General features: G+C 33.7%; 1 protein-coding gene across 2 annotated transcripts; it reads left to right on the plus strand.

The window, feature by feature from the left end:
- The first annotated feature begins 1,708 nt into the window (after positions 1-1,708).
- LOC123680086 (syntenin-1-like) lies at positions 1,709-26,035 on the plus strand. Of its 2 annotated transcripts, none has more exons than XM_045617767.1 (5): positions 1,709-1,804; positions 2,006-2,260; positions 2,558-2,839; positions 23,408-23,730; positions 25,325-26,035. In XM_045617767.1, exons 2-5 carry the CDS (start codon positions 2,012-2,014, stop codon positions 25,377-25,379), a joined length of 909 nt encoding a protein of 302 aa, XP_045473723.1. In that variant the 5' UTR covers positions 1,709-1,804; positions 2,006-2,011; the 3' UTR covers positions 25,380-26,035. The 2 variants fall into 2 exon arrangements, with proteins under 2 accessions (XP_045473723.1, XP_045473724.1); XM_045617768.1 differs by having other exon boundaries at positions 1,799-1,939.
- The last annotated feature ends 430 nt before the right edge of the window (positions 26,036-26,465 follow it).

Consider the following 26,465-nt stretch of genomic DNA (forward strand, 5'->3'; position numbering starts at 1 on the left):
GTCAGAAGAAGATTTAAAAAATTTGAATTTTTAAAATTCTCTTTACTCATAGGGGCGGCAAATTGTTTTTGGCCTAGGGGCGGAAAAGAGTTTAATCCGGCCCTGGCATATAATATGTGAACGGTTCAATCAACATTATTATACTACAGGATTTTAATAGTACCATTTTTAGGTCCAAATGCCAAGACTGAGTTAAGTAGAATACTTGGGGTATCTTAAAGGCAAAAACACTTCTAGAAGTGTTTATGAAGACGAAGAAGTTTTAAATGCTGGTCACATAATAAAAATGTTACATGTTATTTGCATGGCTAATAAACTTTAGTTGAAAGGTTTTTTACTTATCCGAATTGATCATTTCACGTTACCCTTCAATTATACAACAACAAAATATTACAAATGCTAATGTATTGAATATTTTCAGGAATACTACAGAAAGTCGCATATCCATTTTTATTTATTTATTAAGAGATAACTCAATTTACATAAGATAATTCAAAAAATTAATTTTAATAACTAGGTTACCTAAAACTACTCATATTGATACCTCTTTATCTAACTATAGTATTGCTTGACTAATGAATCATCAAAAATAATGAGATTGAGAAAATCCGGAAATCTTATGACACATTTTAGAACTCTTAACTTAAAATGGGTAACATTTCAGAAATGTATCTTTGGCACAATTCTTGTGAAGTGCCAAATAAAACAGATATTGTCACATAATATGAAAGATCACTTTTCAATTTTGTTAAAACTGAAACAATACACTGCTTGATTGTTAAACGATGTGATCTTTGATCACTGTAAATATATTGTACTCCTTCTACTATTGTATCTAATAGTTTCATATTATTGAGACCAGTAAAAATGTTTAGAGCACTATCTGTTGTTATCAGGTCACACAAAGAAGATACTTTAGGAGTATTCACTTACACTCCGAAATACTTCGAAGTTTTAAGCCCATTATAATCAGGCTGACCCTGAAGAAGCTGTAATAGACCTTGTGCAGCTTCGATTTCTTCTTTGGAAGTAGATTGTAGAGTAGGTTCGATTTCTTCACAAGAACATTCTTCAGCAACAAGTTTTTCTTTGTTTCAATCTTTCAGATCTACTACTAGAACATTCAGATTCTTCCTTTGTGGTAGTAGATCCAACAGGAAGATTTCTGGAAGGCACAGCAGTCTTTTTCAAACATTTTTGTAAAACTGGAATCTGTAAACGATTATTATTATTATCATCCCCATAAATATAATTTAAAATTTCATATGCTATCTCAGTGCTCACCTCGATAAAAATAATCATCATCGATAAAATGCAGGGAACATACTTTCATATTTCTTGTCACTGGTTTATCGATTTTGAGTTTCAGTTGCCAAGCTTTTTGTCGATCCATCAGTACTTTACTCCCTAATTTCCCTTCCACCCAAACACTATATTTATTACCAGTTTGAGGGAAAGCATGGAACTTAATATTTGAACTTTTTTTTCCCAGGAAGAACACTGAGGAACTGAACAATAGCGATTCGAACGACTCATAAATATTGAAATGATTTAAAAAAAATATGAATATTTGTGGAATATCACACAAAAACAAAGCAGAATGCAAAAACCTCAGAGGAATGAAAAGGACTGACTACCTCTGAGGCAAAAATCATGTCAACATTTTCAGTTACTCTGATTGTCACCAGGTGGCGTAGCGCTTTTGTTGGCGTAATTTCGATTTTCTACGGGATGTCAATAATTCCAGAATGGACTAAGTTTATTTCTGCGTGATCTGTGGTTAGGTTTATATTGCAGAAATTGGGTAATTTACCGAACCTATATAATATACAGTAATAAAATTTTTACTCATCACACAATCAATTTCACTGCATTCTACATTGCGTATTTAGTACATCAACTGTTGACATTTTATTTGTTTTTGTTTAACTCAGAGCAGGTATTGGCAAAATTGATATTCGTGTAAATGTTCACACATTTTATTACTTTTACTTTATATTTTTAGGCCAAAATGTCGATTTATCCAAGCTTAGAGGATATGAAGATCGACCAAATCATTAAAGCACAGGAAAATTATGTTCAACCAGCTTTCAATAACTTTGGAGTTGATAAGATACAGAGTACAAGCAATGCTTCGTCGTCGTTACCTCTTGCCAATGTATATCCAGCACTGAAAGACTTTATGGGTTTAGATCTAACTGCAGAACTTATTGCCCAGAATATGCCAGAACACAGTCAGTCCACTGCATTAGTATGTCAGGTAAAATTAGCAGCATTTTGAAGGCAATAAAAATATAATTACTTTTTGCTAGTTTCAATATTTGATAATTCTGCGCAATTAAAACAATTTTCGAAAATGAAAATATTAATTAAGTTTATGTAAAAATTCAATCACCTCACCAATAATCAACTTTACGAACTCTCATGTTTGATGATGATTAACTAATAATAATTAAATGAAAAATTTAATTATTTGGAAGGAACTACCCTGCTTTTATTTTCAATTAAGAATAAGGTTATCTGAAAAAATACTGGTATACCAAAATTCTTTTTTTAGGTTTCTCCATCTACTACTGGATATAGTGGTAATAATTTTATTGCGCCCCTCTCCTGCCAATCATTGGGTCTTCAAAAAGCTCAAATTACTCATGGAATTCGTCAACTAATTCTATGCAAGGATAAGGATAATAAAATTGGACTTCGAGTCAAAGCAGTAGATAATGGAATATTTGTGAACCTTGTTATAGATAAATCACCCGCTGCTTTAGCTGGATTAAGATTTGGGGACCAAATTCTTGAAATAAATGGAACTAGTGTTGCTGGTTTTACCATGGAAAAGGTAAATTCTTATGTATACAATAATATTCTTCATTTGAAAAACCATTCGGTCAGGTTTGAAATTAGACTCAAAAATAGGGAATACTCTCAGAGTAATAAACATAGAAAGAGGGGGCATATGTCATTTTCAGTAGCGCAAATTTTGTCCCCAACATGAACTATAAAATTTTACATGAAGTGAGCGGAAATGAAAAGATCAGAGATACTATATTTCACTCAATTCACAAGTTTCTCCACAAAGAACGCAGTTCTTGTGTCTTATAGTGAATCAATGTTTCATATTAACTCAAAATATATTGAAATAAATACCTAAATATATCAGAAATTCAGAAAACAAACTTCAAGCACGCCAAACGACGTGAAACAAGCGATGACACTAGGAGAGCAAAAGTTAACAAACCTTGGATTTTAGCAGGTAAATACAGAAAATAACAAATATTCTGCTTATTATAAATTCGACAATAAGAAAAAATATCGGATTCCAAATTTTCAAATTTGCATATTTAATTGGGAATCATTCAAATAAATATATTTCATCTAATATAATATACATTCATAAGAATATAGTAAAATTGTGGATTTGAAAATATACCACAATCCAACAATGTAATCTAACCATGTTGGGGACTTGTAAAAATTGTGTATACTCACTATATCTATGTTCATTACTCTATGGGAATACTCAACTCATTTTATTTGAGATTTTTAAAAAGGTTAAAGAGCCCTTTTATAAAATCTCAAATAAAATGATGAGTTTCATATCCCCGTTTACAAAGTTTCATTAATAATCTGCATTCAGATTTTCATATTTGAATCACTCATTACGAGCGTTTTAGTGTAGGGTGTAGTTTTTATACCTTATTCCCTTATACCCTATATACAGGGTGATTCCGGAGGAAATCGTCAGATTTTAGGAGAAGTTTACACTAGTCAAGGCAGTTTTGAAACAATGGTTGGGGACCTTTATTAAGAGTCTACAGGGTGATTTGTCCGAATCGACCGATTTTTCTTTTATTCATAACTTTGGTATGGCTTGATCAATATTGATGAAATTTTCGGTGTAGAATAATATGATTGTCTACTTTCAATAATTCTAACACTTCTTCAAAAATACAAGGTGGGAATTATGATAAGTTCAGATTAAATTTGCAGGTTGAAAAAACATATATATATATATATAGGCTATTTAATTGAAAGATGGCAGTAGCATTCAACCTTGATGGCGTCCAAACATCCAAGTTTTTTTCCGAATGGCGACTCAAAAACTAGATGCCTACGTAAATTCCTTTGAACTATCCACACTTTCCAGCACTCATACTGTATAGTATATTCATCTTAGCAGTGAAATGACTCATAGAACGTTTTATAGCATTGTTAGATGACTGAATTCTTTAGTATCACACATAAATCAACAACGTCAAAATAGTCTCTGACTTTGAATTGTGTTCGATTTCAAAAACTGGTAAATTTGCATAGTATTTAATAATGTTACATTATTCAAGTAATCAAACCAGTTTTGAAAGAATTAAAGGACAACATCAAATTTGATTAAATGACAACGTAAAATTTGAACTACAATCAGAACAATAGGCGAGCAACTATCCCCAGAGTTAATTTTAAAATGAATAAACTATAGTATGATAAATTTATTTAAACAATGACATGACTTGCTCCATTCAACTTAATCAGCATTTATAAGAAATATTGATTTTGCAAGAATTTGAATGAATCATTATGATTCTTCCTGTATACAATGCAATTGATACAAAAAAAGGGCCTATTTCACACCTTCCTTCAACATCCGGATTGTCTATTCACAACTTATCTTACATATACCTCTGAAAAATTGTGTTTCACATTTCTCGGATAATTTGACAACCAGACAAGGTGACAAATATATTCTATTTCAGCAAATACCCTAATTTTCTTCTCAAGTCATGACAGGCAACATGAACAAAAATAGGTTGGGTATTTCAATATTTCTTGAATCATTTGGGATAACATTTTGTGTGATTGAAATAAAAGTACATTGGTTTCACTTCTTCACTGCAATTTTTTTTAAATATAACTTTCATGACAAGTCTAACCTCAGAAAACATTTTCAATGCATTCGATCTTTACTTGATGAAAATTCATTATCAAATAAAATGATATAGTAATCTTCACAAAACATGTTGATTTTAAACACAAACCATCACAGAGGCAAGAATAAGCAGGTAAAAAGGTCTCGCTTTAAGATTCTTTAACCATATCAAGAATATATGCTGAGATGCCAATCCTTCCTTCTATCAAATTATCTGATAGCTATCTGGTTGTTATTTTACAGTACCTGAGTTGTGAAATGGAAAAAATTATCTGACACATTTTTCCACCAGATATCTTGTCTGCTGGCTACATATCCAAAACTTAAATAACAAGTGGTGAAACAGGCCAAAGATCAACATCTACAAGGTTGAAAATTTAGCATGCCTGTCTCGATTATATTCAGTATTATCTTGACCTGGTGATTTTATATTAATATGAGTATGGTCTATTATTCTTGGGCATCTGCAATATTATAAAAGGCTTATATTATCACAGGCTACAAATTTGATGAAATTTGAAATTTTACGAATTCTGGCTTAATTTTGCGATTGCAATAGAAATAATTCTTGACGCAGATGATTTGTTAACAACGGCTCAAACATCCAGTTACATAATAAAGCAGTATAAGTAGCCATCTATTATCTTGAGGGATAGCAGAGTTCCTGGAATATAGATTATGACATTATATCAGTTATCAATATATCAACCACAGTTATAACATAAAACAATGATAGGTGATTGTAGGTTATGAAATATTTTATATTTGCACTATTCAGTTTGATTATTCTTATAACAATGGTTTTACCGACAGGGTGTTACGTGCTCAAATTTGTTTTGAAATTTTCCATCAATTGAGGTTAATGTTGTTGTTTATATTTCGTACTACGTGCATTAGCGCTACCGGTGTCAACTGTCGATCATAGATATTCGAGTGAGAAAAATTGACGGGCCAGGGCAGCGTTGCCGTTCGTACGATAATTATCGTTTTGTACGATAATTTGCTGCTCAATACTATGTACGATAATAGCGTTTTGTACGATAATTTCAGTGTACCTATCATTTGAGCTAAAGTGTCCATAGATACTCAAAATATAATGACACTCAGTATGACCAGATTTAGTAGATATCCAATTTTTCAGTAGATTTTTGCATTTTCAGGAAGTTTTTAGTAGGAAGAAATAATTTGATAGATTTTAGTAGTTTTAAAAAATCTAACCGAGACGGTTGGGAATGTCTAGACTCAAGAATGTTCCGATGAATCAATTCATTGTTCATTGGGGTTCTACGTTCTACGTGAATCTAGGAGAACGAACCTACTTAAACATAATAAAATCATAAAACTCCTTTGGTGGCTGTCAGCTGAAAATAAATACAAAGAATCATGGAATATCCGAACTCCGGAGGGACGAAGGGTCCTCATTAAAAATAGATGGTGTTCAAACTTCAGTTGAAATACCATTATCTCTCATTTGGTATTCTGTTTAGTGAAAAAAAAATGTTGTAACTGGAATTTCATTGACAAATTTGTCTGGCTGAATATTTCAGATTTGAATATATTCATTTCATATAACAAAATCGTTTTTTTGATGATCTTTATTTTATAGAGAATTTTTACGAAGATATATCTCTGTATTTCCAATCAATTCAATTATTTAGATTCATATTATTTTATATGTGGTTATGGGAGCAAATGTTCAATTGTTGAAAGCACATTAAAAAGACTATCAAAAATATACTGCCGTTTCAATTGAAAAGGGCGTATCTGCAAAAAAGCACATTTGGGATATTTGTCTTTGAAAACTTTCATTTCATCCACAGATTCAACCGACAGTCTGTGAATAGGATAATGCAAGTTGTCTGATCTTGCCTAATAATTAATTAATCATTCATTTACCGTTTTGTTTAAATAAAAAATATATTACTTATTCGATATATTGCTTTTTTTTTCATCCTTGTCCACAAATTATCATATTCTCGCAAAAATTTCCTTTATTTCGAAAGTGTACGATAAAAATCAGTGGGATACGATAATATGTACGATAATTTTGAACACGCGGTACGATATTTTCGGCTTGTCGGCCTGGCAACGCTGGGCCAGGGACTCTTTGATTATGGAAAATTTTGGTTAGGAGCTGAGCTGATGGTAATGATGGTATCATTTGCGATTTCTCGAATTCTTGACTTAGAGTCGTCCATTGTGGGATTTGTATTGTTGATCGTATTTTGTGCATTATTGGCAACCCAAGCCCTTTTTCGTTTTGGAGAGGCTGGTATTTTCCGTGTTTTTCTCGAATGAAGCTTATTTGAATATTCTACTGCTTTAGTTGTATGTGGTGATCTTTGGAATTTCCGTCAATCAGGTGTGTTTCGTGGTATACACTTTCTGCAATGCTTCTCACCATCTGATGTTTCCTCTTTAATAGTCGTTGCCGTATTGCATTTGGTGAAGTTTGGTTGGAATTCACTGAAGGGTTCCACTCGGTGGAAGGGAGGTCTCATTGACTGCCCCGACCAACAGGGTGTGTATTGAAGGGTTCCTCATTATTTCTGGTGTATGATGTTTTTTTTATTTTTATTCTACGTGATGGAGATTAAACCCTTTAACTTTGTCGAAACCTCATTTGCACTCCTTATCTACATGGTGTTAGTGGAACGTCGTTGTGTCGTAACGTCTTGGTGGAGCACCACGTTTCTGCGTAGGACTGAGATTATTGCTGAGTTGTCTACAGCTCTGGAGATCGATTTCAAGGGACAGCCAACTTGGAATCGAGAAGATTGGGGAAGTACAGAAGGAGTGGTTCCTGATAGAAGAACCATCAAGTTGAGGACCATTGAGGATTTTAACCCAAGTTGTGGATTGTTGAAATATCTGTAGTCATGAAAGTTACCTATTACTAATTACTTTATATTGATATAACTATTTGTTAAGAACTTTATTACCACTCAGGTTCAAACTGCAAAGACTTTCAGTTTCATAAAGAGAACATTAATTATCTCATTACCTTTTCGATATACCAGTTACAAGTAAGGTTATTTTTCATGCAGATATTATAAATACGTTCAATCAGTATCTCACAAATGAAAAAATCGTCATATATATATATATATATATATATATATATATATATATATATATATATATATTTTGATTATGTTATTTACCTGCTTTTCAATAGTCAATAGAATTTTCTTTATTTGGAAGTGTCAGGTTTTTAATGAAGTTATTTATTTAATATAAAAAAAAAACCTGACACTTCCAAATAAAGAAAATTCTATTGACTATATATATATATATATATATATATATACCGACGATTTTCTCATTTGTGAGATAATGATTGAACGTATTTCTTTGTAAGGAATAATTCCGCATAAATTGTTACCATATTACGCGCATGCGCCTGAGCTCAAGCGACGCGACGCGCTTGATATTTGATTTCCTCAATTTCATTTCCTCTTTCTCACTGTTTTGTATCAGTGACCCCTCTCCTTATCGTTCAATTGCGATGTTCATCTCAGGGATGAAATTTCACAGATCAATAACTCTAACTATTCGATCGAATTATTTCAAATTTTGAAGTTTAGTCACCCTTTACTATCGCCTTCCTTCAATATTTTTGAAATCGAGTAAATCAGATCCAGACTAGAAAAATTTCAGACTTTTCCTATTTTCGTGAATATTGGATCACCCTGTACGTGAACATTATGATTTTTTTTCGTTTTCGTAACCACAAACAATTAATTGATAATAAAAATTCTAAACCTCTGTTTGGCATGGTCATACAGAGTGATCAATAAACATTCCCTTAAGAGTGATTTTTTTAGTTCAGTGACTATTCAATTGATCCACTGAATAATTTCAATTTTTAAGTTATGTCACCCTTTACTATCGCCTTCCTTCACAATATCTGAAATCTAACAAATCAGATCCCGACCAAGAAAATTTAAGGCTTTTTATTTTCATGAGTATTGGATCACCCTGTACGTAAACAATAGGATTCTTTTCGTTTTCGTAATCACAAACATTCAATTCATTATAAAAATTCTAAATCTTCTGCTTGGCACCGTCATACAGGGTGATCAATAAACATTCTCTTATGAGTGAAATTTCATAGTTCAATAATTATTGAACTTGTCGGAAAAATTATTTCGAATTTTGCAGTTCGCAATTCCCTACTAATAGAATAAACAATTCCCGTTATTTTCACGTATGGGCTCAGGATAATCCAAAATCAGTGATACTTAAAAAGTATCAAGTTAGATTCTCTGTATTCCCTATATTAGATTTGTAGGGAATCTATCGATTCCTTCGAAAATATTTTTAAGTCCGAGAACTGAAGAATTCGGTGTACAAACGGCCTGAATGCCCATAAAACTCGGCATTTCAGGGCGAATAATTCAATTGAGTAGAGACCAGTCTACGAGAAAGTAACTACATCTACAACATATGTGCAACACTTGCACCGACAACGAGAAGAATAAAGATTTGCACATCTGTCCCGGGACCGGCGAAAAACTACCTGCGACCGAGCCGCAACGACCCAAGTGTCCAGCGACCCTAAGAATCGATTATACAAATTATCATCTTCTTCAAACTCTTTTAGTGGGTTGAAATAAATTGAATAAGTGTTTATCCCGTTCTTTTATTTCCCTAAATTATCCTTGGCCGTGAACTACTCCAGTCACAATATAAGGACTATAACACATAGATTCTCTTATATAGTGCGGTTTATACAACAATCGTTTGATTCGCCCTAATATTTTTGACCATAGGTAGACAGGAGAATTTATGAAAATTTTCAGAAATATAATAATAATAATTTTGTTTGTTAAAAAACATTCCAATGGAAACGTTGTAGTTGCAACATGATGGATCTAATGCGCACTAACCAAAAAAAAAAATGCGTGATATTTGACTGAGTCTGTTGAAAACAAATGGATTGGCAGAGGTGGAAATGTGCCTTGGCCTCCTCGATCCCTTCATCTGACACCATTGGATTATTCATTATGAGGAGGTCTACAGACTAACAGCAGGGAGCATTTACTAAAAAAGAATTATTGATGTTTGAGATATTGAATCTCAACCGAATATGATAGCGAAATCTGTGACAACTATGTCAACGTGCTCAAAAAGTGTGGAAATGGTGGAATACTATTTTGAGGAATTCCTGTTGAACTGAAAATATTTTATTTATTTTGTGTTTGATTCATTGTTTTTAAGTTCAAATATTTTCAATTTCTTTGCTGTTTTTGTTCTATTACTATATTAAGGGTAAGACAGATTAATGGAACTAGTTTAAATTCATTCAATATTGTATTATCTTATCAAAATTGGCATGACGTACTTCATTCCACAGAAGAAGACGTGAACAACTTATGGCACACATTCTCAGAGAGGTTTAGTTCTCTATTCAGAAATAATTTTCAAGAGAAAGTGTATAAAGCCAAGAATAAAACCCAAGTTCAAAAATTCTAAGGTGGAAAATTTAAAAAATCAACTTGATATATTACTGGTCATGTCTAGGATAGATTTTCCTACAGGAATGAATATAAAGATTTAAAAATTAAATATTATTATTATTATTTATTAGTTTGCCGCTTCGACATCTAGGTCATTAGCGGTAAAAAAAACAATTAAATATAATAGAGCGATTTATGAAGTAAGAAGAGCGTATTATGGCGACAAAATTTCAGAATCCAATAACAAATCCAAGACAACTTGTAATGTTATCCGTCGTGTTTCAGGTAAATCGCGTGAAAACTGTTTTCAGATTGTTGGGGATGTTGAGAAATTTAATGAACATTTTGTTACAACTGCGCCTAACCTGGTTTCGAAATTGCCAAGATCTTGTAGCAGAGAACTTGAACGTAGGGAAAAATCATTTTTAATGTTTGAGGTTCAAAAGTCGGAAATTTATCATGCCGTGAAACAGTTGAAAAATAAGAGATCATGCGGACATGATCAAGTTCCTATGAGTGTTATCAATCACTGTTTAGAGTTTATAATGGATCCACTGTGCCATATTATGAATCTTTCTTTTCAGTCTGGAATATTTCCGGATGATCTTAAAGTGGCTGTAGTAAATCCTCTCTTCAAAAAAGGTGCAAGGGATAATTTGGGTAATTATAGGCCCATAAGTCTCTTATCCTCTTTCGCAAAAGTGTTTGAGAAGGTTTTAGCTAATAGATTTGTGAAATTTTTTCGGAAATTTGATGTTTTCGCGGGCTGCCAGCATGGTTTTATTAAGGGAAAGAGTACCGAAACGGCTATTTTTGAACTTACTTGCAAGATTTTCGAATCACTTGAGAAATGTGAGGTACCCATAGCTATCGTGCTTGACTTGGACTAAGCATTTGATAGTGTAAATCATAAACTTTTACTCTACAAGTTGAGTGTTTACGGCATAAGAGACAAACAATTTAAAATAATTGAGAGCTACCTTCAGAATAGAAAACAAAAAGTAGTTTTGTTAGACGGAAAACGTCATCACCTGTCTTCAGAGAGAATTATCGAGTTAGGCGTGCCGCAGGGCAGTATCTTATGACCATTGTTCTTTGTTATATTCATCAATGACCTCCCTAACATATTTCTTTCTGATTCCATCAAGTCCTTGTTATTTGCGGATGATGCGGACATCATCATCTCGGCTCTGAACATTTTTATTGGTATAAGAGAATTTAAGGATACTATGGATAGAGTAAATGATGGCGTATTGAAAATCAGCTTGTGATTAATAATGATAAGACCCAATGTATTATTTTCAAGACTGCAAGAGCAAATCGCTTCTACCCAGAAAGCATAACCTACCGAAATACTGTAGTATCAATCAACGAATGTGTTAGGTTTCTGGAAGTTCATATAGATAGTTTCATGAAATATCATAGCCATGCAGAAGAAGTTAATAAGAAATTAAAATCGGTCATTTTTGCATTAAGGATTCTTAGAGATCAAGTTGATGTTGATATATTAAAAACGGTTTACTATGCTATGTTTCACTCATAATTAAGTTATAGCATCAAATTTTGGGGAAGCAGTTCTGGAGCTCATCAGATTATGAGAACGCAAAAATCGGCCTTGAAAGTAATATTCAGTCTAGGTTTCAGGGAATCATGTCGTGGTAAGTTCACGCAAAATAACATTTTTACTATCTATGGATTGTACATTTATAAGATCTTGATGTTTATGCATAAACACCAGCATTATTTCTGTAGTAATTCAAATGTTGATAGCACTAGAAGAATACATCCATTTAATTTTCCAGTTCATTCTTTGTCTTTAAGGTTTAACTGAAAAGGGACCGGCATATATGGGAATTAAACTGTTTAACAGTTTACCAGTGAACATTCAAAGGTTATATGGTCATGGGTCTTTCGGGAAGTCTCTTTATTGTTTTCTTTTACATATTGGGCCATACAACATTGAAGAATTTTATTGTTCAAGTAGGGATAATGTAGTCAATATTTGAATTCTTTTTTTTTGTGTTTTTCTTTTTTGGAGGACCTCTTTTCCTTTCTACTTTGTATATATGGGTGATCAATAAAATATTGTTATTGTTATTCCATCTATTGATAATTCCGTATTAAATGCTTACCTTTTCATTTTGGACAATTTCCTGATGAAATGACCGAAGGAAAACAGGAAGGAATCAGCTTCATCAACACCCGCAGACGCGTTATTCTGAACGGTACAATAGGAAACCTATGATCTCAAGGCGAGCGTTAACACGCGCTGACAACGATCGAGCGCTGGCACAGCGTTCAACGCGCGCTTCATTAAAACGCGTGTTTGCATGCGTACGCTTCGAATAAAATGCATGTATGTACTTGTAAACGCGCGTAAATAATACCTCTCAGTCAAGAAGGCCTGGGCGCTCTCATGTGCTCTCATCATACGGATGTTATAGGTGGCTGAACTGTGAGCGTTAGGCCCGGTGTACACATCCGTTTTTTTAAGTTGCGGAGCCGGATAAATTCAATGCACACTATTCCGGCGGGGTTGCGGCCTAGAGGGAAACGACCGCGGATGGCAGTTGCGGCGCCGCAACGGGTGGGCGAGTAGTATACATGCTCCCATTTGATTCTTAGTACCTCAGACCGTAAGAACGGCGCCGCAACTTAAAAAGCCGGATGTGTACACCGGGCCTTAGACTTGTGACTCGTTCAACAATAATTATATGGATAACATTCAGGAAGACCGTTGGTTTAAAGAGGATGCCAGCCGTTAACTGAGCCTTTCATCGCGTCATATTAGATATAAAATATTGTATTAAATTCGACAGATGATTTTAAACTCTATCTTTCTGATTCTCTGTACACTCGTATTTTTATCTATTTTCCCCAATAAAATGTCTATTTCGTTGATATCATCAGATTTGAATGGTGTATATTTGGATTCATCATTATGAAAGGATACTTTCATGTGCTCACCAAATAAAAACGTTTCTATCTTCTTCTTCTTCTTCATCTTACGTTAGGACTTAGTCCTGTGTTTTCTGCAATGTTCCTCATTCTTGGGATGCCGACGTCCAGCTCTCGTACCATCGTTTTGGTGGTCTTCCTGGGAGTCTCGAGGTATTGGGCTTTTCTGTTTTTGCTATTTTGGGTAGTCGGTTGTCGGGCATCCTATCTACGTGGTCTCTCCAGTGTCTTCGTCTTATTCTGGCCCATCTCACCACGTCTTGTAGTCCACAGATCTCTCTGATTTCCTCACTTCTCTTATGGTCGTACAATGTATAGCCCGTTATACTTCTCAGTACTCGCATTTCCGTTGTTCTCAGTTGTCTTTTGGTTTGAGCATTTTCGGCTCGTGTTTCAATGCCGTATGTCATGACTGGCCTCACACACGTCTTGTAAATTCTGACCTTGCTAGCTGTGCTCAAGTGTTTGTTCCTCCATACTATATCGCGTAGGTATCCTGATATCAGGGAAGCTTTTGTTGTTTGGCTCTGCACCTCTTCTTTTAAATTTCTGCTACTTGTTATTTTAGAGCCAAGGTATGTGTACGACATTACTTGCTCGATACTCTTATTATACACTGCCAGCTTGCATCTTCTCGGTTCCTTAGATACAGAAAGGCATTGGGTTTTTTGGGTTGAGATAATCATGTTGAAACAGTCTGCCGCTCGTTCGAAAGCATAGAGAAGTCTCTGAAGGTCATCCTCATTTTCAGAAATTATCACAGCGTCGTCCGCGTAGCACATGATTTTAATTTCTTTTCTTCCCATTCTGTATCCTCGACTCTTGCTCTTAACCTGTCTTATGACTATCTGCAAATTTGAATTAACATCACAATATGTAATTATGAATTGGATATGGATACTCTTTTTCTACTTTTTTAATCACGACTTCTAATCTTCATATTTTTCTATAGATATTTAGGCCAATTAGGTAAGAAAGTTGGAACAGCATTTGGTTGGAGTCTAGGAGTTTTCAGAGTTACCGTTATTGTATGGCCACTTCTTGAATCCGTCGCTGACTGCCTTCAATAAAATTATACTCTGAAGAATGCTTCTTACTTACTCTGGCCTCCCATTTAAGAAACACCAACTTACTCTAAAACGATAATTAATTTCTATGGTCTGTTATGAGTTTCATATAAATCATAAATACATACTATTGAAAAAAGCGAAATATATCACAGTAATTTTTCAAAAACGCCCAGTATCTCGAGAACGAATCGAGATATTTATGATTTGCCTTCTGATATTTTATTATTTCGAAAAAAGATCTTGGGGGTCCTTGAAGATCTTTTCTCTAAGTCTTATTAGGTATAAAATAAACTTTCTTTCTTCCTCTTCTTCTTATAGTTTTTGAGATGCATTCAGTTAGCATCGAATTTGGGACACCCTGTACAAGGAAATCGTCAAATTCGTCTTCTAAAAACTCAAAAATAGTTCAAAAAAATATTTAAATAACTAACCTATTCTTGTTCTCACTTATTCAAAGTATGACAAATGACAATGTTGCCTGTCTTGACTTGAGACAAAAGTTGTTTTTTTGCTGGAAAACAATATATTTGTCACCTGAAGTAGGCACTTGTGAAACACAAGTTTCAGAGGTATATGTTAGATAAGTTATGAATATTCTATCCGGGACGTGGAAAAAGGTGGTGAAACAATGGTGTTACCTTGTCACCTAAAGTTGACCGATAGGTTTGGCTGAAATGTCAGATAAGTGATTCACAGACGTTGTTACCATTTTTGAAAAGTTAACTTTTCATCATAATATTTTATGTCGTTTGTTGATTTCATTCGCCCTTTTTTTCCTATTGATATATCAACTAAAATAATAAAGACAATGAGTGAAGTAGTTAGTGAACATCTCATCAATCTCTCCATAACATCTGCAACTCGTATTTTAAAGAAGTCTATAGTTATTCTGATATTCAAAAGTGGTAACCTAAATGAAATAGCAAATTATCGCCCAATATCTATTCTCAGCTTGCTCTCGAAGGTATTCAAGAAAATTGTTTTCTCCAGAATGATGAATTATCGCAATGGATTCAAATGTTAAACCCTGCACAACATGGTTTTAGAAGCGGTCACTTGACACAATCAGCTGCAGTTAATTTTTTTTATCGGTCTATGAGTGTTTGGATAGGAACTTGTTTGTGGCGGGCGTATTTTTTGACCTTGCCTCCGCTTTTGATTCGCTATCTTTTGAGTTCATACTTGAAAAATTTTATAATCTGGGTTTCAGGGGAGTATTCCTGGAATGGTTACGTAGTTACCTCAACGAGAGATCGATGTCAGTTAGAATAGGCGTAAGTTATTTCGAGAGCCATTATATTAGGCTTTTATTCATATTATTCATAAATGATCTGCCTGTGTGGTTAGCCTGCTTTTTGTTAACTTTATTCGCTGATGATACTTCTGTAGTTGATGGATAACTTGATGGATGTTGATGTTGATTATCTACGGTGTGAAAGAAGTTTGATTCCTTGAAAATTGTCTACGGAGTTTTGTTTTTTATTTTTCCATTTTGTAAGTATTTTGTTGTCTCTGTTGATTAGTGTCATGTCTAAGAAGTCCAATGTTCTGTCTTTTTCTTCCTCGATTGTAAATTGTAATAGTGTAAGAGCACCGTTGAAATCTTGTAATATGTGTTGCATAATTGTTGGTGTGGTAATTAGGAGACAATCAACATATCTTCTGAAGAACGCTTTGTTGTTGTATTCCCACATAATTTTTTGTTCTATGTGTTCCATTTCACTCTGTGCAATCACACTGGAAATTGGGGTTCCCATGGCTACTCCCTTTACTTGTTTGTAAAATTCATCTCTATATTGAAAGTAGCTCTTATTAATTATTAGTTGAGGCGTTTCCGTGAATTCGTCTTCAGGTATTTCTGTGTGTGATGTTAGTTGGTGCCATCTTTCTTTTATCGTTTTTTTTTACTAACTAGATAGGGATATTGGTATATAAAGATACTACATCAAGTGAATATACTTTATTATTTTTGTCAATTTTCAATTTATTTAATTGTTCTTTCAGATGTATTGAGTTCTTTATGTAGTATTCACTATTTCCAGTTGTGTGTGTTAGTACTCCCGCTAAATATTTTCATTTCATTGGGAAAATTTTGTAGCTCACTGAACTCCATCTCCAGTGTGTGGAAAAACATCAAAATATATTAAAAAATATATCACCGGAACCTGAACATCCAATCGAAATAAGCAAATGCACAGATGAATTTTTAAAAAGATTGACCTCAGACCAATACAGATTAGAAAACCATTGAACGCCTACGACGAAAATGATTTCTTTGATTGTCTTTTCCACATGTCTGAGTTAGGAAAAGGCCTTGAACATGGTGCTTACACGTCCCCGGGATTCGACAATGTCCAATATCATGCTGTTCAAGAATGGAAGAACTATATTATAGTTCCAATTTTGAAATCTGGGAAACACCAGGGGAATGTCGACTAATGATAGTTTGGGAAACCTTATCCTCGACATAAAAGAAGCTTTTATGGAGCAAAATGTGGTGACAGCATTGTTCGTGGATATTGTGGGTGCTTATGACAATGTTTGCTTGGATGTGTTGGAGACAGAAATGCTGAATATAGGATTACCTAGGAGGTTCGCTTCTTTGATCACAAATCTGTATTCGAACAGAAAAATTTTCATAAAGATAAACTTAATAGGTCCAAGAATCACTAGTTTAGGACTTACTCAGGGGGGAATACTTTCTCCTTTGCTCTACATCATCCATTATCATCGTGTGGGGGGGATGCTGTCAGTTCCTTTGGTTAGAGTTTTGGAATTTGCCGATGATATTTGTAAACCCAAACAGTTTTGTTTTCGCTGTCTCATAATTCCCCAGATGATGTGAAATGTCTTGGTTTAACTATTGATTCGAGGTTAAATTGGAAAGCTCATATTGACAAACTTGCAAAAAATCTATCATGCAAGTCTATGCAATCAGGCAGATAAAAAATAAAGTTGGTAATGAAGCTGCCCATACCGCTTATCATGCAATATTTCATAGTTCTTTAACTTATGGATTGATAAACTGGGGCATAACTGTTCATATCTCGAGAATTTTCACGATTCAAAAGCGAGCTATCAGAGCTTTGGCTGGGATAGTGCAGATGGAAAGCTGTAAAAATTGGTTTATACAGTTCAATATATTAACCCTACCATCATGTGTAATTTACTGCAATTTGGTACATATTAAAGAAAATTTACCAAAGTATACTACAAATGGAACAACCATTCATATAATACAAGGATAATATTAGAGCACCAACCCAAAGATTAGAAATGACAAGGAGATGTAACTCATACATATCATTGTACAACTCACTGCCCGAATCAATGAAAAGTGCAACCCTCACTGATTTCAAGAGGAAACTGGAAAAACACCTCACGGAAAATGCTTACTATGATGCGTCTGACTTCAGCTTTGCCGGGTTACTATCGTTTATGTGGGCACTGCCTCTAAGCATCTCTGTTTTTTCACATTTATATATTTACTCATATATTTTTACTTGTGTTGTGTCATATACAATCTTACTGAGTGACTGTAGTCAATGTACTGTCCCTATACCTTTCTGATTTAAATTATTCAATTTATTATTGTTATTTATTAATTATTTCTCCATTCTTTCATATACAATTTTTAATTGACAATTTACTGCTTCACGATAAAAGTGATATTTCAATTCTAATCTACATACACATTTATATTGTAGACTTGTCATAGCACTAAGGTGTGATAATTTGACCAATAAAGAATCTATCTATCTATCATATATACCAGAAGCCTGGACCAACAGGAGGCCTTAACAAATTTGAAATCAATTCTTGGTCTCGATAAGTTACAATTTTTTTAACTTATTCAGGACTGGAACTCTCACCATCGAAGTCAGTTGTTTGTACATTTAGCAGAAAAAAGCAAAATCAAATAAGCTCGGTACAAATTGGAAATAAAACATTCCCTCATCAGAGTTCAGTGCGTTTCTTTGGTCTCACTTTGGACAGCAGTTTGAAATGTAGTGATCATATTGTATATCTTTCTAACAGAGCGGAAAAATCATCCAACTATTACGTTTCATATGCCACAACAAATGTAATTGGTTATTTCGACGGGGATCGCTTCGATGTCTCCATTCGAAGTCTTCCCGGATTAAATCCGGAGTTGAGTTTCGAGGATTTTCCTTTAGAAGGTTATTCTAGGGATTATTCTGTTGTAATAATAATTGTCTTACTCAACGACTTAAGAACATTAGGAGAATCAGAAAAATTTTAAAAACCAACCTTGACAGTAGGAAGATTACGAGAGTCATCTGCAATCCTAATATATTCTTTCGATAAGATTCCATGGACCAAAACAGATATCAAAAATCTTGAGTAAACAAGCACCATCCGAAAAGTAGCATCGATAGGACAACACTATCAATGAATAAATGAGGCAGGGGTCTGCTGGACATCATGGAACTAGCTCATCGGCAAGCCTACGAATACACTTCAAAGACCAAGCAAGTATCAGGCGCGGATCCAGGGGGGGGGAACTGGGGGAACGTTCCCCCCCAAATGGCCCGGGCACCTCTTAAATTTTGCCAGCCTTCTAGAATTTGACATACTAAGGCTCAAATAATCACTATTTTTCTATGAATGCAGTTCTTAAATATTTTTGCCAATGGTGTTTTTATTGGGAGCTACTCAATTTATCATTCTCCAAAATTCCAGTATCTTTTGGCTTTTGAGTATCTAAAAGTTCCCCCCCCAAAAGTGGGGCCTGGATCCGCGCCTGGCAAGTATACGTCATAGGTCAATCAAATCAGAGATGATCAATCAAAGAGCTTAATGTTCTATAGATCCTTCCTTCGTTCAGTATTCGACTATGGCTCAATTTTTCATGGTGACGCAAGTAATACAGTTAGAGAGGTAAAACGTCCTACAATTCCTGAAAATTTCATCTTTTTGGCGTGAAGAAAAGAAATAGCTGAAAATTCAAGACGAAAAACAGTTTTTTGTGAATAACTCAGAAAATATCCACTTTAGGGCAAAGGTGTGATGAATACACTCACATTATTTTTTAACGTAGATTCAATATCTGCCATAAAAAAATGGGGTTCTAATTTGAAAAAATTGATTTTTCACGATTTTGTCATCCCTAACTTTGAAAGCGATTTTTTCACCCCCTGTATCATGAATCGCGATTTCGATTTTTAAAGTGGATACATCAATCTTACATCTTGAAAAATCCCAAAAATGAAAATTTTCCATCCAAAAACCTCGAAGTTATTCTTGTTTCAGCGGAGCTCTATTTTCGATTTTTTTCGAATTTTCCCGCTCAGAGAGAATTTTCCAACCAAAACTGAAAAATGTTACATCAAAATAACTTGAAATTTTCTAAGGAATCTATTTCTGCAATAAAAAAATGGTGTTCTAATTTGAAAAACGGAAGTTGACGTCATTTCCGGAAAAACCGGAGGTGCTCATGCTTCGAAAATATTTTAGATTTCATCAGCACCGTGAAATACTCATAAGTGCTGAATTTCATGAAAATACGTTCAGTAGTTTCGCGTATAAATATGGGTGAGGTTCCTCGTGAAAGACCCTGTATATGATAAAACATATTTTACTTCCTCTATGCAGAATTTTACAATAAATATAGGAATTTCATCTTCACCACTACTATTTTTGTTCTTCAAAGATCTCGACAGCTCGACAATTTCATCCGGAGTAGTAGGCTTAAAAAAAAATTGACCTATCATTCCTAGTAACATTACTGCAATGATCTACTGAAGAACAATCAAAGCTATGCAGTATCTTAGACACACTGTCTTCAAAATGCAAATTAAATTTCTCAGCAACATCAAGTGCATTGCGTTCAATTTCACAATTTGTTTTTATTTTATGTTTACCATTGATTTGGTTACATATTTTCCATATAGTTTTGTTTTTGTTGTCAGATTTTCTAATTTCCTCCTGAAAATGTTTTGCTTTCAACCTGCATAATAGCTCATCATATTCTTTTTTTGTTTCTTTATATAATTGTTTGTATCTACTATCTTGATTGTTTAAAACCAACAAAATATCTAGCCTATTCTTACATTCTACCACCTGAGGGTCTTGTTTTAGTTTTGTTGCAGTCTGTTTTTTTCTAATTTTCAATTTTAACGGAAAACATTCATCAAACAGTCTGAAAAATTCAGAGCTGAAATTATTCCACTGTTCATTCACTTCACCTTCATCTACACTATACACTGTCTTCCAATCTTGTTCTCTTAGTCTTGATATGAAAGTCTGCTTCGCCTCTTCGTTAAAAAATCTGGTATACTCTCTTACGTTTTCTCTTGTTGTTTGCACTGCAAAAGTTAACTTTTGTGCTGTGTGATCTGAAAGATGCATTCTCACAACACTACTTTGAAATTTCACTATGTTCGTACAAATGTTATCCAAACAACTTTCTGACTGGTGTTATTCTGGTCATTTCATTCACAGTATGATGTAATCCAAACTATGCTAACTGGTTGATAAAGTCGGTTCTGTCCTTATTTGTATATTCGATATGTATATTGAAGTCGCCTGCTAACAGAATGCAATCGAATTTATATTCTCTTGTGGATATTAAGAACAATTCCAGCCTATCAAAAAACATTGACACCTGAGCCACTTGGACGATATACTGAAGCCACTATGCAGACAGTACCATCAATATTACACTCGACAGCAGCACACTCAAAGATACCACTGATACTCAAGTTGGTTAGTTTTTTTAATGGTTTACATTTTATGTCTTCTTTTATGTAGACTGCTGATCCTCCATGTTTACCTTTGTCCCTACAAAAACTTGAAACTAGTTTGAAATTTTCGATTGCCATGACTTTTAATTCTTCTTCAGTCTTCCAGTGTTCAGTTATGCACACCATAGTACACTCTGGATGATTTTTCAGTTCACATTCCAGTTCGTTAAATGCAGTACCCAACCCCTGGACATTCCAGTGAAATAGTCCAAGACTTGAACTGCACCCGCCTTTTGATAATGAACCTGCATTTCCTAGGTATTTTGGGTATGCATAAGGTGCTACCTTAGTTTTAATTGTTTCTATTGGCTCGGGTATAGTGTTTGTGATTGTTGTATTCACTACTGGGTGTGAGGTTCCTTTTCCCCTGCATTTTGTTCTAGAAAATGTTTGCCACGGTAAAAACTGAACCTCTCAAATCTGATCCCTACTGGCCAAAATTCATTACTGTATACAGTCTATTTCATATCTAAAAGAACACCCACCATGAAACACTTCGAGTTATCTTCCATTGGTTTTGTGTTTAGAGCTGACACTGATATATCTTCTTTTTCGTATTTACTTTTATTTGCAATATATTCTTCTTATATGTTTCTCTTCAACACTTTCTTGTGCCTTTGAGATGAAAAGCCAAAGTCTTTTGTCCTTCTTGATTGGTTTGGTTGATTTGAATGAATTTTCATCTTCGGCTGTGTGTGTACCAACGTTTCTTACTTTTTTACGTCGGTAAGATACATATTCCTACATACACGAATCCGGTCCGGCTAGACTTCTTGCGTACAACTGATTCTTATTATGCTGAGTTTTATCAAATTTACCCAGATGCTTCCAAGTCTCGGGATGGCGTGGGCTGTGCCATTTATGACCCATACAACACCAATAGGAAATTCAGATCAAGTGATCACCACTCAGGTTTCTCAGGAGAAATATTTTCAATTTATAAGGGCCTTAAATATATCGAAGAAAATTACTATAGTTTCACCTAAAAGAAATCCTGGTTTTAACTAACAACAGCAGCTGTTTATCTTCTCTCTCAAATCTCAATTTGGATTACTCCTTCACAATTATTCACAAATATATTCCGGAGACTTTGGCCAATTTGAAGTTTTCGGGTCTGCAGGTTAAATTTTTGTGGGTGAAGTCACACGCGGGAATGAAAGGAAACGAGGCTGTGGCTGAGCTATCCAGAAAGGCTTTGAAAATGGACCTGGTGAATCACACAATATATTCACCACGAGATGTTACACAACACATAAAGAGTTCTATAAATACGAAATGGAATAACGCTTACAGGAGAACTCAAACTAACAATAATTACTATAAGTTCCTTCAGCTCACTTCTGTGAAACTTCCTTGGTTTAAAAAAGATAGCAAAACAATCAAATTGATGAAGACATTGAGACCAGAGACATTGTTCTAGTTATAGCTAGATGGAGAAGCAGACACGCTATATCCTCAAATACCTTTTTCGTATGGGAAAGAGAAGTGATAGATTCTGTGATTGTGGAGAGGTGGGTGATCTGCAGCATATTATTCTCAGGTACCCAAACAAGAGAAATTTGAATTCAATGATTATAAATATATGTAGGATCTTAAATATTCAACACCCTTTTAATCTGTGCAGTATCCTGGCATTCAACGACCCTAGAGTCTACTATGAACTATATAAATTCATAAATATTAACGAATTGATTATCTGAATTATGTGTACCTATCATCCCAAATACCTGTCCCTTTGTTTTTACCTATCTTCCGATGCTCAGTCATTAAATTTATGCGAAACAAGAACACTTATCGCTCGTCAATCTTGTTCATTCATTTTATTTTATTGTGAAACATTGTTTTTTTTGTATTTGTTGAATAAAGGTTATTATTATGTTTGTTTATGAAGATAAAATTGCTTTGATGAGCACCTCTGCGTACAGGGTTCCTGTTTATCTCAAAATATTGTAGAAAATCTTTATCTAAAATCAACAACAAAAAAATTAATTCGAAAATAAATCCATTATTTATCAAAATGACACCTGATTGTAATTTCGAGGACTATTAAAACAATCAATTTTTGGCGTTTTATGTAAATTTAATTCCTTCAGATTCATGATCTTTTGAAGAAAAGCCCTGTGAATGGTATCTCTACAGCAGTACGTGACCGCCCTTTTGAGGGACTATTATAACAATCATTCACAAATGTAGTCCTATTGGGGTTTTATGTAAATATTATTGCTTCAGGTTCATGATCTTTTGAAGAAAAGCTCTGTGAATGGTATCTCTATAGCAGTACGTGACCGCCCTTTTGAGCGCACCCTAACATTGCATAAAGACAGTGCTGGTCTGTTGGGTTTTCGATTCAAGAATGGAAGAATAACTACTGTGGTAAAGGATTCTTCTGCTGCTAGGAATGGTATTTTGATCAATCATCAACTGTTGGAAATTGATGGCCAAAATGTCATTGGTTTGAAAGATAAGGATTTGTCAAAAATAATTGATCATTGTGAAAGAACAGTAACTGTAACAATCATGCCAAGCTTCATTTATGATCATATGATTAAAAGGTGAGTCATTTCCATTCTGGGTAATTATTTAGAGAAAGCCAATTAATCAGAAATAACGCTCTGATCGAGATGAAATTTTCCAGACTCAACAAATTTTGGGTGTAGATTACGAACCCGCTGTAAAAAACTGCAATCGCATTTTGTTTTCCAAAAAAAAAATCACCAAGGTGAATTAAGGCTTATTCCTCTTATATTGATTTCATTGAGATATGGTTTATTTGAAAAGTATTCGCCCACTATTCAATATCAATCATATTTTACCCATTTTCAACCTCAGTATATCAAAAAAACCTAAAGAATTAATATTTATTTTCGTTTGAAGTCGCCAATCATGAATTTTCATAATGATTTTTTTTTGGATGATGGCTGACTTCAAACGAAAATAAATATGAATTTTTTAGGTTTTTTGGATATACAGATGTTGAAAATGCGTAAAATATGATTCATATAAATATTGGGCGAAAACCTTTCAAATGCACCACAAAGCAACAGTGTATAAGAGGGTAAGTTACATTGGTGAAAAAAAAATTTTTTGGAAAAACCAAATTCGATTGCAGTTTTCTAAAGCGGATTCGGAATCTACACCCCAAATTAGAGAAGTCTGGAAAATTTCATCTCGATCAGAGAAGTATTTCTGACCTAATCTTGGCCAAATGATGCGTTATCCACACTCTAACCTATTTTACTAGACAACCTGTTTAATCTATAGACCTTGGTCTTGTGGATTCTAGGTTCTGTAGTTGTAAGGTTATGTGAATAAATAAATAAATAACGTCTTTATTATCACTGTTTTTGGAAGTCAGAGGTTTGAAGTGCTTCAATTTAACAATGGTCTTCTTTTAGTCTGTATGCATTTTGGTACAGTCAGATTGATATCCATGAATACAGCAACTAACTGTCTGTTTTTCATTAATGTTTGTACATTTAACATTAGAGCTACAAAGATGTGGATGGTTGAGTGATTTTCTTCAATTCGAATTAAAATTGAGGAATGTTGTACCCTATTGAATTTTTCAGTCAGATTTTTACGATTTTTTTGAAATGTTTTTCCGACGGTTTCTATTGGAGTGATTGGTCAACCTATTTATGGTCTAAAATCATTGTGTTTAGCATTCATACAGTGATTTTAGATTCTCCTTATTTCATTGTTGATACCATCGAGATAGAATATTCTATCTCGATGGTTGATACTGATGCTCAGTTGGCGAATTATTTTTTGTTAAATAATTTAGTTTCATTCCCTTATAAATCGGAAGTGCTTAGGTCCCAAAAATATTTCAGCGTAGTAGAGAATATAAAATAATATCATTTCCCAAGCCTTAAGAAATTTAAAAAACCGTTTATGAGATTAATTGAAATTGAACTGGTAATTTTGGAACCTATGACCACTGAGTTAAAATCCTGCAACATAATATTAATCTTCTTTTTTTTTGGTTGAGTTGTTTTTTATTCAGGTAATAAACAGCCTTTTTTTTTTCTGAAAAAAATTATATCTCGCATAACTATTCTTCAATATGAACACATTCTAAACTAAGTATATAGAAATTTCAAAAAGGTTGTTAATTTCAAATAAAATCAGCTCTTATATTTTCAGAATGGCAGGATCTCTTCTCAAGGATCTCATGGACCATTCTATTCCAAACCTTTGAATTTTATATTGTTAAATTTTCTGGCCATATTTATATTAATTGTTATTAGTTTATAAGATTTTGCAATATATTGATTGCTTTATATATTTTAGTAGTTTCATAATAATCTATTATTCATATTTCTATAAGAGGTTATTCATTGTGGTTATTATTTTTTATGTAAAATTCAAGAATTGAGAATAATTTTGTAAAATGCTGGTTATTTTTTATATTTGGTTATTGTTTCAGTTTCGACTTCAATAAATAATAGTTTTATTACCCAATTAAGTATGTTAAGATATTTTACTTTTGGAGTAATCAAAAACTATGGCATTTGTATCTGTTTTTACTTTTAATGCTTTCTGTAAGACTGATGTTCTGTAATCATAACATTTCTACGAATTGAATAAGAGATCAATCAACTCATGCAATGAATCTCGATCAACTGAAAAAGTTCAGTCAGTTATTATAAAGTAAAAATAGAGCAGGTGGCTCTGAGAGAGATTCTTACAAATTATCGGTGATACATGAAAATGTTCAACATTCAGAATTCATTTAAAATATTTTATATTCAGACAGAACTTTTTTGTAGTATTAGATATTTTTTATATATGTCTATTTTTTTTAATTTTATGTAATATATATATATATATATATATTATAATATATTCAGTATATATCATCGTTGTTTTATTTGTTGAAATGGCACTGCTTGGTATATAAAGCGTGAACAAAACGGGTCACAGTAGTAGTAGGATCACTGAGGATGCCTTCAATTTGTAACATCTGAGATCTTTTTTGTAAATAGAATATTATTATTATAGAGTTGAAAGGGTACCCCACAAACACAGACGTTCTCCAAAACACTCAGCATTGCATCATGACTGACAGAGTCAAACTCCTTTGAGAGGTCCAAGAACGCAAACAGAGCCATATCAGGTAGGCACGAAATAGCATCCGTAGTAAATCTCCCTTCACGAAATAAAAAATGGGCATTTGATAATATATTGCATTTCTCCAGATAGCAATTTCCTTTCAATAATTTGCTCGCATATCTTGACAAACGTGACTGTGATATGAGTCTATAGTTTGATGGGTTTCACAATT

This window comes from Harmonia axyridis, chromosome 5 (assembly GCF_914767665.1).
Source record: "Harmonia axyridis chromosome 5, icHarAxyr1.1, whole genome shotgun sequence".
NCBI classification, from domain to species: domain Eukaryota; kingdom Metazoa; phylum Arthropoda; class Insecta; order Coleoptera; family Coccinellidae; genus Harmonia; species Harmonia axyridis.